Raw genomic sequence first — 12218 nt, 5'->3', positions numbered from 1 at the left:
GATTTTTGAGAGGAGTATAAGGGGCAGGTTTGGGTTAAACAGTGCATAAACAGATGGTTTCAAACTTTCGTGGATGACTTGCAACCTTGTATGCAGTTCCCACCACTGAGTTGTATCTTGAAAGATGCTCTGGAGTGAAAGTTGAAAAAAGATGGGAAGGGTGGTGCAAGCAGCAGGGAGCTAGCTGTGTGGCAAGGTTTTGAGTTGAGAAACACTGCTGGCCATGCAGGAGCCTCATGCAGCATGGTTTTATCAGGGGGTAAAACTCAGGGCCACAACAGGGAGGGGTAATGCCCGCGTGGTGGGAGGGGCCAGTCCTCACAGCAAACAGATGACATCACTCACAATAGTGGGGATGAGAGATTGAAACTGGGGAGACCAGATCGGAGGCTCTTACCTTATGGTCCTGGCAAGGGTTAGGCCTGAATCCCTCCTTAGGCACATTCATTTGCATTCAACCCACAAACATTCCCTGAGCCCCTTTGGGAAGCAAGACATCCATGTTAGCAGAAGGAATGAGAGCAGAAAGAGCTGGGACAGTGAGCCAGGGAAAGGAACTCCAAGCTATAGCTTTTAACAAGTCCTCAGCGGTGGTCAGGTAAACACAGCAGGCACAGGCACATTCTTTTGGAAACTAACTTATTAACCAGGTGGGCTGCATAGACTGCAAATTTGGTATTTCATTGGTGCACAAGGATAATCAAAGCTTTAATTGTGCAGAGAAACATAGCACCCAGAGATGTAAACTCTGCATCCAGAAGGAAACTGAAAAGGCGACTTCCTTCGGGCTACCCCAACCCCACCTGTATATCCTCTGAAATGCAAAAGCATGGTATGTTCTTTAAATGGGGGGGCGGGATCCCATTCATTCCATTTCTAGAAGCAGATGTTGCATTGCTGGGTTTGCCGTTCTGGGACATGGATTTTTATAAGGCGTGCAGCTACACTGAATTCTCATCAAGACTCACTGGAGAAGGTGAAGTTTGGCAATGTCCAGGGAAGGTCCCTGAAGCCCAGGCTGAGGACAGGAACATCTGGTCAGCAGAGTCTGCAGGAAGGCCCAGGCTGGACCAGCTGCCAGCTCTTCCCCACCAGCCTGAACATAAGCATCAGGAGCAGAGCCTCCAGGCTGAGCCCTCCACCCTCTGATTTGGGCAGCCAAGATACAAGACATGAAACAGAGGCCCTGAAGACAGGAACATCCCACCTCCCAGGTTCCCTAAGGTCCCCACCTCATAAACCAACCCTGCTGCCCAGGGTGGCCCAGAATGCCGGAGTAGGGTAAAGGGATGTAGAGAAGTCATGTTTGAGAGAGACAGCGCTCTTCATTTATTTGTCATAAGGATGGGGAAGAGGACTGTGAGGTCACAGGCCTGTCTGCATGTGGGGGTGCCAGAAGCTGGTATCCACCAGGCCCTCACTCTGCCAGGAGCCTCTCTGGAAGGGGCTGTCAGATCACAGATGCCCTGGATGCCCTCCACGCCAATCATAAAAAGGTCATGACTGTCCCCTTCTTGCCGATCTGCCAGGGCTCCAAGGGGAGAAAGCGGATAATTATCCTTCAGGAGACAGAGAAAAAGATGTCATCAGCTCCTTGGCTAATGCCTTACATTCCAAGACCCCTAGCCAGGTACTCCCACCATGGGCTCCCAGGCCAGCCTGCTTTAGCCCACCAGGCATTTTGCAAGCCTGTCTCAACCCATTAATGCTCTCCGCCCAACCCCCGACAGGGCAGCGGGCATGTCAAGGTTGGGATGGTGACTGCACATCATCATCACCCACCAAGAACAGACTCTCAACATGGCAGCCTCTGTGGTCACTGTATGCTCTGTCTGTGGGTTCACAAGGAAGCCCTGTCTTCCAAACTGCAGGCCCATGGGGGCATGTGCAGTGCCCAAGCTGCCTGTTTTCGCAAAGCCTGGCTCAAGAAGGCCAGGCACAGGGTGACTCCCCCCACCACCCCTGTAATGTCTGTGGAGTGAGTGAGTGTGCCCCTCTCACAGAAGTGATAGGAAGTTCCTTGTGAAGAAACAGGATAACTGGGATAGCCTGGGACCAAGGAGGTATATGCGACAATCTCAGTTTTCCCATCTGTAAATAGGCATAATGGAGGTATCTACCTCATGGGGATGGCATGTCCACATGAGGGGTGTGGAGAGGGGGACAAAACTTCTAAGGATCAAATGGGATCAGGCATGTGAGTTACCTATGGAGTATCTGGCACATGGTAAATTACACATTACTTATGTTGTTAGAATTATTATCACTCCCCAGCTTGAGGACCAGGTCTGAGCACCCCCAAGAAGTAACCATTCTTCACCAGCCTTTCTGGGCCAATGAACGTGCCATTCTGGAAGGTTCTTTCAAGCTTCTCATATACTTAGTTCCTCGTAGGCATGGACTTGGTTCAGGAATATTTTTCACCCAGGAAGAAACTTTAACCTTGCCACAGAATCCCAGGTCTGGGAGCTGTAAGTGTTCTTGGGAATCGTTTAATCCATGCCTCTCTATTCACAGAAGAGAAAACTACAAACCAGAGATGGTTCACTTCCAGGTTTGTCTGGATCCTCCGGCTGCATGGAACCCAGAACCCAGGTCCCCAGACATTCAGGCCAATGCTCTTTCCGGTACTCTGTGGCCCTCCCAGGAACCTTACCTGGGACCTAATTGGGCCATAGGCCCAAAGGTCACAGCCTCGGGACATACCCAGAATTCCTCGACCAGCTTGGAGAAGCTCTAGAAAATTATACCTGTTTCCCTAAGATGTAGGGAAGCCTGAAGGCAGATGATAAATGGCCTTGGTTTTGTCAGGGTAACAACATCCTGCCCTACCAGGTGTCAAGACAGGTGCAGTATAGTGCCATCCCATGCAGTACCCCCAGGGAGTGGTTAAAGGAGAGCCTTCCCACTTCACAGATGGAAACACTGAGGTTCTGGAGGCCACACCTTGCCCAGGTGTCACAAGGACCACTACAGAGCCAGGAATTCACTCAATTCCACTACCACTCTCAGGGGGGCCCACCACCGGGGGGCGCAAGGGACTCTGCGGCACCACATCTTTCTAGGGAAGGGTGGGGAATTAATTTTTTCCCCAACCTTAGGAAGGGCCTCAAGTCGGATTCCTGCCCCGTCTCGCAGCAGTCCCAAGAGGGTCCTCTCCCTTCCCCTACGCACCGGTCCTGGGCCAGGTCCAGCTCCTTGGTGAGAAACTCGAAGAGGCGGGCACTGTGGCCGCGGTTCTCCTCGGCCGTGCCCACCACACCTATGGAGGAGACGAGCAGCTGCGCGCCGGGCTCCGCCGAGCCGTTCATCGCCATGGCCAGGCCGGGCCGCACAGTCACGTTCACGCGCTGCGGGGACACGAAAGTTCGCCTGAAGCCGGTGTGGCCGGGATGGTGCTGAGGACCGGGGAGCGCAGAGTGGGGGAGCGCGGGCCCCGCGGGATCAGGGCTGGGGGCACGGGCCGGGGTCCTTGGAGGTCACGTCGGGGTCATGCCTGGGCAAACCGACGGGGAGCAGACGTGGTGGGTGGGGCCGCGGGGTCTTGGAGAGCGGGAGGTCAGACTTGGCAGGCGGCGGGCGCGGAAGAGTCAGGGTCGCGGTGGGGAATTCGCGGCGCGTACAGAGCCCGACTCCATCCGCCAACCTCCTCCCTCTCCGTGCACCCCTGCCCATACTCACATCCTCAGGCTTGCCCAGGATGGCGGCAGTGGCCGCGCAGAGCCGCTTCTCAAGTCCCGCGGGCAGACGGCCGGCGGGCAAGTTCGTGTCCAGCTCAACGAACGGCATTGCTAGCGGGAAGGTGCGCGAAAGGCCGCCAGGGAGAAAGAAAACACGGAGTCCAGGTGGGTGATCTCCAGGGTAGGGCTGTAGGGAGCAGGGGCGGGGCGCCGCGGAAACCTGCTCCTCATTGGCTGGGCAGGTACACAGCGCCCCCCGATTGGCTGCCTAGACTACACCCCCGGCTTCGGCCGACAGTTTCCTCGTGCAAAGGCGCTGATTTCCGGAAGTGCTGTAGCCCGGCAGGCTCCGAGTAACCCCACCCCCAACGAGACATTGGCCGCTCTAGGCCCCGCCCACACACCAGGCCTCACCCACACACCAGGCCCCACCCCCGCTCCAGCCACACTGGCCGAGGTTTCCGGTCTCCTGCGGCTTTCCGGCGCTGCTGCGGTCGTCTGCTTCTTAGCCAATATTTAGATGCTGGTCTGAACACCCCCGCCAAACACACACACCTGTAGCAGCCGTCCCCAGGCTCCACCCTAAAAACGTTACATCGTCACGGAGGCTTAAAATTATTTTTAAATGGGTTGCCTCCAAGTCAGGCAACTTCACGTTCCATGTGTGAATCTAAAATCTTTTTTTTTTTTTTTTCCCCGGTACGCGGGCCTCTCACTGTTGTGGGCTTTTCTGTTGCGGAGCACAGGCTCCGGACGCGCAGGCTCAGCAGCCACGGCTCACAGGCCTAGCCTATGCGTAGCATATGGGATCTTCCCGGACCGGGGCACGAACCCGTGTCCCCTATATCGGCAGGCAGATTCTCAACCACTGCGCCACCAGGCAAGCCCTGCACTTCTATTGATCAGGACACCTGTTGATACGTGTGGGCTCGAGTGGAACTGGGCAGAGACCCTCAGTCTCCCTGCATCCCTACCTGGCCCCCAAAGACATCTACCTTTGTGGCCTCTTGTGCCTGTGCCAACCTTGCCTCACGGTAAAGGACAGCCCACTGGGGGGTGAGAGACGCCAAGTCCCAGTACAATTACCAGCAATGTTTACGGGACCCTATGTTTTTATAGGTGAAACAAAAGTTGTTATTTACAATGTGTTAGTCAGACTTCCCTGGTGGTGCAATGGTTTAGAATCCGCCTGCCAATGCAGGGGACACAGGTTTGAGCCCTAGTCCGGGAAGATCCCACATGCCACGGAGCAACTAAGCCCGTTCCCCCAACTACTTAGCCTGCGCTCTAGAGCGCATGAGCCACAACTACTAAAGCCCGTGCACCTACAGCCCATGCTCCGCAACAAGAGAAGCCACCGCAGTGAGAAGCCCGCGCACCACAACGAAGAGTAGCCACCACTCACTGCAACTAGAGAAAGCCTGCGCACAGCCAGAAAGGCCCAATGCAGCCTAATTAATTAATTAATTAAAACAAAAAAACCGTCTAAGTCTGTTGAGGTAGCCAAACATGGTACTCTAATCTGCGTTGTAAAGTTGTTTGAATTGTAAATGACAAAGATAATTGAAATTGTATGGGTGTATATGAACACTTTCAATTACACATCTAAAATTCTATTTAAGTGCACATATTAAAGGAGCCTCTATGGGAGGCAGGCAGGCTGAGGCTCTGTCTGTCCATGACCCTGTCTCCTTCGTTTATTAGATGATTCAGATATCAGAGGGTCTAGGACACAAGACAGGTAGATTGTGACCATCCTGAGGGACAGGTGACAAGTCTGGGACCCAGGGTGTAGTGTGGAGAAGACAGTGGGAGAGCAAAGCCCCTCAGCAGCACCAGGAGGGCCAGGAACTAACCTGAGACTTCCCTCCCTGCAAGGAGGTTCATGAACCAGTCCTGCACCCCACCTGTGGGAGACAGCATCATCCCAGAGGGAGGAGAGAGATTTAGGAGACTGAGGTGATTCCTGATTGTGACTCTCTTTACCAAGTCAACTGTGACATGTACCAGTCCAGGGGCATGGAACCAGCTCCCTGCCAGGACTGAGGGAGGGAAGCTTTGGGGCTGAGGAGTCCAAAGGGGTCACCTGACTTGGCCTAGGGTGAGAAGTTGGAGGAATTCTCCCTGGAGAAGGATGTGGTAACAAATGCCAAAAGACCAGGAAGAACACCAGGCAGGAAAGGTGACGGGGAGCCCGGTAAGCAGCAGAAATAGGCTGAGCCAAGGCCAGGAGGCCAAGGAGGAAGCTGGGAGTTGGTGCTGGGGTGGTGGGGTGGAGCCAGGAAAATGGTGGGCTACTGGGGGAAACCAGGGGGAAACCAGAGGGGGTGCCCTGGAGGGACAGTGGGAAGGGCCTCAAATGTACAGTTCAGTGACTCGTCCTTTGTCCTTTAGCCTCAGGGCAGTGAGGCACCAGGGTAGGTTGCAAACAGGAGAGGGCCAGGGTCAGGGTCACATCTGTGTTTACTAAAGCTATTTCCAGAGGTCACATGGAAGTCAGCGTGCAAAGGGTAAGGGTGAAGTTGGCAGGCAGACAGAAGCAGGAACACAGGACTGGCGTGTGGAAGGCACTGTGGACAGGACTCTGCGCAGGTGTCTCGTTCACAGCCGAGGGGAGGCAGTGCCATTTCTTTATTCTGAGGACAGAGCTCCGTCGACGGTGGCTCTGCAGGCCCACCTGGTACTCACTGCAACAAAAGCTGCGCCAAGGGCTTCAGCCTCTCCTTCATGGCAGTGTCAGCTGGAGGCAGGTCCTTAGCCTTCATGATGACCGCGTGGGCCTCCTGGAAGAGGTCCTCCCCCACCGCAGCTTCCACGCGCTGGCGCCACGCAGCCAGCTTAGGCCGGCTTTTGAAGATGTCACAGCCAGCACTGACAGGCTATGGGAGAGGGAGCTGGGTGGAGGGGTGGGATCCAGGGAAGCACAAGGCAGCATGTCCCAACTTAGGGATCCCTTGGGTGGATTTTCCCTCCTCTGCCACACGGGTGATAGGCTGGGGGTTCTCCTCCAGGAAATACCGAGAAGCTGCTCAATATCCCTGCAGGGTGAGGTTTTTAAGCCCCTTTTTACAGATGAGGACGCTGAGGCTCAGAGGGGAAAGTGACTCGCCCAGGGCCCTCCAGCCAGAAAAGGCAATGTGAGCTGGTATACTGGCTCTCTCCCAGGGTACCCCAATGCCCAGCTGGCCCCCCACCCCACGACACTCACATGCATCAGCTCTGTGATGGCCACCAAGTCTGCCACTGAGATGTGAGGCCCAGACAGGAAGTCCTGGTCCTTCAGGAATTTGTCCTCAAGCAGCTGCAGGCACCTGTCCAGCTCGGCCAGAGTAGATGCCAGTGTCTCAGGGGGCACCCGTTGGCCCAGGAACACAGGGAACAACATCTGGTAGGCGGACAGGCAGAGGGAGGGCTCAGGGTCTGCCCAAGGCCCAGCATGGTTCCTGCTCTCATTCCACCTATCAGCCATCCTTCTCATTTCTTCTCACTCCCATCTACCATTTCCCGCCCACGGCCACTACCAGCCCAGGCCTTATCCCTTACTCAGGCACAGATAGCCTCCACCTCTTCCTGGGTCATCACATTGGGCAGCCGGGGGATACTTTGGCAGTCCCAGTCTGCCCATATCTTCTCCTTGCATAAAGCCTTCCATGGCTCCCTAGTGTCCTCACTGCAAAGGCCTCAACACAGGGCAGCAGCCATCCTCTCCCACCCCACCTCCCACTCCACCCCAGGCTTCTCAAATGGGAATGTGCGTGCGGATCCCTCTGGGATGTGGCTCAAGTGTACGGTCCTAATCAGTACACCTGGGTGGGGCCTGAGACTCTGCATTTCCAAGCTCCCAGGTGACGCTCATGCTCCTGGCCCATGGCCCACACTCTGAGTAGCAAACATCTACACTCACTCTCCTGGACTTCTCTCCATTCTGCCCTCAAATGCACTGGACTTCCTCCCCCACCACAGCTTGCAAAGCTATGGAAACCTTCTTTGTGCCAAATGGACCCCCAGAGGGAATTCCCTGGCAGTCCAGTGGTTAGACTTCTGCACTCACTGCCGAGGGCCTGGGTTTCATCTCTGGTCAGGGAACTAAGACCCCACAAGCTGCATGGCCTAGAACAACAACGACAACAAATGGGTCCCCAGAACAGTGGTTCCATACATGCAGCAGGGGCCAGCTCACACTCTCTCACACACACAGGGAGCCTGCCCTGTGCCAGACACTATGTAAGTGCTTTACCAATAATAACTCAGAGTTCACATTTCAAAAACCTCTGCACATTTGATAAGTAAAAATGGTATCTGCATGCTCTTTTAATGTGAATTTGCTTGATTTTTACTGAAGTTACATGTTTTCATCCATTTATTGACCTTTTCTCTCTGTCCTTCAGTTACATCTCTGCTGGTTTCTTCTGCACATTTTTCTCCTGTGTTTTGATGGGCTTCTAAGAGCGTCTTTTTTTTTTTAAAGCATATTTATTTATTTTATTTTTTTATTGCTGCGTTGGGTTGCTGCACCCAGGCTTTCTCTAGTTGCGGCGAGTGGGGGCTACTTTTCCTTGTGGTGTGCGGGCTTCTCATTTTGGTGGCTTCGCTTGTTGCAGAGCACAGGCTCTAGGCGCGCGGGCGTCAGTAGTTGCGGCATGTGGGTTCTGGACTTCTCCGGTAGCGCAGTGGTTAAGAATCCACCCACCAGTGCAGGGGACACGGGTTCGAGCCCTGGTCTGGGAAGATCCCACATGCCACGGAGCAGCTAAGCCCGTGCGCCACAACTACTGAGCCCGCACCCTGCAACTACTGAAGCCCTCATGCCACAACAACTGAATCCCGTGCGCCTAGAACCAGTGCTCTGCAACAAGAGAAGCCACTGCAATGAGAAGTCCGTGCACCACAACTAGAGAAAGCCCACGCGCAGCAACGAAGACCCAACACAGCCAAAAATAAAAATTAAAATTAAAAAAATTTTTAATGTTCTTTCTAACATTTCTTTGCCATGATATTTCCCAGTTTTTCTTGCCTGTTTTCATTCTTTTTTTTTTTCTTACACAGATTTTGTGTAAAATCGATTAGCCTTTTCTTTAAGTCTCCCACTGTTTCTAGGCTTATAAATCCTTGCATACCCAGAAATCAGATCAACATTTAGTGAAATATCTTATTTCTTCCTACTTTGAGGTTTTTCGCTTAACACCTCTCCATCTGGAAAGTACATGTGTAGCAAAGTGAAGGATTGATTCTTTTCTCTCCCAAAAGACAATATCCCCAGGCAGCCTGGAGTGTGCAAAAGGGCACAAGATTAATTTCTAGCAGCTCAGGAATCAAGACATATTGGGGGAGTCATTCCCAGGCTCTGTGCCTTGGTTTCCCCTCTGGGAAACAAGTTGGTTGCCCTGGAGCATCTCTGGCATTCTAGAATTTAGTGTTCTCAGGTCTCAGGTCTGAATGGAATGCCTTAGACAGAAAGCACCATCCCCCGGTCACCGAGGAAGGGCTCCCTGCTCCGAAGCTCACCTTCTGCCACATGGTCCGGGTGCAGCTTGTTCGCAGGGCTGTGTGCTGCCACGCCAGGTACTCATCCACACGGGCTCGGGCCTGAAGGTCCTGGGGGTACCAGTGGTCAGGGGCCTCATACTTGCGGGTCAGATACAGCAGGATGGCCACACTGGGGGACACAGTGGGTGCAGGGGACATGCCCCAGTCACTCTTTAACCATTCCACAGGGGCCAGGCCCTGGGTGAGGCCGGTCTCTGCTCCTCACACATCTTTCCCCAGCTCCTGGGGGTGGAACATTTCACTGTTTCTGGTACAGAGTAGGGGTGTGAGGCTCAGAGAGGTTAAGTGAGAGCCAGGATCACACAGTTCTATGTTGGGCCATCCTATCATCAGAACTAAGGGCGCCAAGTGAAAAACAAAATGTCATGAGATTTCAGAAAGTGGGCGTATGCTCAGAGAAATCTCCCATGAGGAAGCAGTACCCAACATGTGTCCCGAAGGGTGAGAGCGACTCCAATACTATTTCCCAACATCTCCAGGGCAGGGACAGCGCCAGGAGGAAGACCAGACGCCCCTCCCAGCTCTGGGCAGCTCTGCTGACTTCAACCCACTCTCCACCCTCGGGCTGTCAAGGGGCTCAAGGGCACACAAGCCACAATCCAAGCCATCAACAGTGGACACACAGATGGCTGACTGGTGTAGCCAAGGGACCCGTTACCTCTCAGCCAAGGTGAAGTCCCCATCCTTCAAGGCTGGCACCTTCCTCAGGGGGTTCACCTGGGCAAAGTCATCGCTGTAGTGCTGGCCTGTGGGAGAGACCAGTGAGGCAGGTGGGGAGAACTCTGAGCCCTCTGAGGTCTCTGCCCACCCCCTACCCCAATGTCCAGGCACCAACTTTCTGAGGCCTCCATCCAGGTGGGGCATCAGAGAAGATGAGGCCACTCTGCTGGTCAGCGGATCACAAACGCTGAGCCTGCTGGAGGTCCCCCCTTCCTGTGTCCACACCCCCTTTGGAACCTGGGTCAAGTAGCATCTCAGCTTGGACTTGGGAGGAGGGTGATTCACTGCAGCTGTAATCCACCCCAGCCCCGGCCAACTCCATCCACGCATCAGACACTCTAGCCTCCTCCCTGGGCTCTAGGCTTGTCCGCTGCAGTCCCCCTCTCTATGCCAACTGGGTGACCTGTCTACACCCCAGAGCTCCAGCCACACCTGCTCCCAGCCCTCAGCAAACCTTGCTCTACCAGCAATACCTGCTGGACTCAGCCACTCAACCTCCTGCAGGTCAGCTCCTCTTTCTTTCTTGTGCCAAACCTTCAAGGCTCCTCCCCTACAGGGGTTCCCAGGTCTGAATCACATCTGCATACCTCCCTGGCCCGGGCCAGTGCAGAGGGTACACCAAGTAATGTATACGGAGTCGGAGGGCTTCAATGGAGCCGGGATCCAGCCTGGCCGTAGGACTGCCTGTGGGCTTCTTTGCCCTTCTACTGCATGGACGGAATCACCCCTACCCATCCTCCCCCTAGAAATTGCCTCTGTGCCCAGCCCCCACCACAAGGAGCATTGAAAAGTCAGAGCAAGCTGGCATCAAAACAGCTGGTGGCTCACGCTGGGGCACCAGAGGCAGAAGGTGGGCAGGCTCAGCCAAGCAGGGGTCTCCCTCCGGGCCTGCCGGAGGGGCTCTGAATCCAGAGCTTATCCTACTGTCCAGTTACAGCCCTGCCTGCCCCCTCCCCGGATTCCGTGTAAGTGGAGGGGACCTAGGCAGGCATAAGTACGAGTAAAGAGACCAGATGCAGGTGTCCAACCTCCTCCTGCCAGCAGACCCAGAAACTCAAGAGATGCGGGCTGCTTCCACTGGGAATGAGGAGGCAGTTCACTGTTTTCTCCAAGCCCAGGTGTGGAGGTGTTGAAGCTGTCACTCCACTTCCCGCGGCCCCATATCCCCACTGCTTTCTACCTGCTCTGCTCCTTCCTAACCTGTATTTTGAAGAACGGTTAGTATTCACTAGACAAAGGTCAAGACTCTGAAAATACACAATTTATAGGCGAAGCCACGGTTTCCGACTGGAGTCTGTCTCTTGCCGTCTTTCTGCGCGAGCCGCCTGACTGTGGGGCCCCTGTGTGCACACAGGGGCCCAGACCCCAGGCCTGCCTGCCCGGCCCACCTTTGAGCAGGTCCACGGTGCGCAGCTCGAAGGGGATGCCATTCTTCTTGGCGAAGATGTAGACAGCGCGGCAAGGCTGTGACAGCAAGTCCAGGTAGAGCTGCAGGCCCATGGCAGGGGCGGGGGTTACGATTAGTGCAGGACCGGGGCAGAAACGGCGGGCAGAGACCACCGGCCACCCAGCCGGCGGCCGCGCGCAGCCTGATTAATCGAGCCCGACCACGCCCTCCCCGCCCATTGGATGGTGCCGGAGAACTTTGGACCAATCAGCGGCGGCCTCGCTCTCCCGCCTTCCCTCTCTGGGGTTCTGGGCTGGGGTTCCTTTTCTGGTGGGGAGGGTACAGGGAGACGGACTCTGACAGTTTCTCACCTCCAGGTCAATCCCCTAACCCGGACCTCAATGTCTACCTGAGTCAAATGGGGCGGGGGGATGATACTGGAGGGACGACGTCGAGGGCGCTTCCAGCGCAGACACTCAGTGAATTTAGAGTCGAAAGTGTTGGCCCAAGCCACCTTACCCCACTCGCGGAGGGGGCTGAAAGAGGAGAGACTTAAGTGTCCCCAGGAACACAAATAGAGGAGGAGAAAGGAGGTGCCACGGCCTCCCCTGGGCCCACTGCACAGGGTGGAGGCTGGGGAGGGCGTGTGGGCCTCTGCACCCAGCAAAGACCAGGTCCACACCTCAGGAAGCCGCCCCTCCCCAACCTTCCTTACACTCCCGGCTAATCCCTCCAGCAAAGCAGAAGCCCTGTGGGGCCCATCTAGAGGTTTGCAGGGGGGCCTGGAACCTCCCCACTTCCTTTGCAGGGCCAAACCCCTCCAACTACAAGTCTGCAGCTCCTGAAGTCTGTGGCTATGATGCCCTCATTCTCTAAGCAAGCCT

The 12218-nt window shown here is 55.1% G+C and overlaps 2 protein-coding genes across 3 annotated transcripts; both read right to left on the bottom strand.

Moving 5' to 3' along the window:
* Window positions 1–1300: 1300 nt before the first annotated feature.
* DDT (D-dopachrome tautomerase) lies at window positions 1301–3896 on the bottom strand. Its single transcript, XM_059040187.2, has 3 exons — window positions 3682–3896; window positions 3175–3350; window positions 1301–1559 (listed from the first exon to the last, which is right to left on the bottom strand). Exons 1-3 carry the CDS (start codon window positions 3787–3789, stop codon window positions 1487–1489), a joined length of 357 nt encoding a protein of 118 aa, XP_058896170.1. The 5' UTR covers window positions 3790–3896; the 3' UTR covers window positions 1301–1486.
* Window positions 3897–6125: 2229 nt separating this feature from the next.
* Window positions 6126–11540, bottom strand: LOC131742395 (glutathione S-transferase theta-3-like). Of its 2 annotated transcripts, XM_059040168.2 has the most exons (5): window positions 11336–11540; window positions 9886–9973; window positions 9186–9336; window positions 6889–7065; window positions 6126–6559 (listed from the first exon to the last, which is right to left on the bottom strand). In XM_059040168.2, exons 1-5 carry the CDS (start codon window positions 11445–11447, stop codon window positions 6365–6367), a joined length of 723 nt encoding a protein of 240 aa, XP_058896151.1. In that variant the 5' UTR covers window positions 11448–11540; the 3' UTR covers window positions 6126–6364. The 2 variants fall into 2 exon arrangements, with proteins under 2 accessions (XP_058896151.1, XP_058896150.1); XM_059040167.2 differs by lacking the exon at window positions 11336–11540 and having other exon boundaries at window positions 9886–10277.
* Window positions 11541–12218: the final 678 nt, after the last annotated feature.

This window comes from Kogia breviceps, chromosome 15, assembly GCF_026419965.1.
Source record: "Kogia breviceps isolate mKogBre1 chromosome 15, mKogBre1 haplotype 1, whole genome shotgun sequence".
Taxonomy (NCBI): Eukaryota; Metazoa; Chordata; class Mammalia; order Artiodactyla; family Physeteridae; genus Kogia; species Kogia breviceps.
This window is presented reverse-complemented; position numbering and strand designations above follow the sequence as displayed.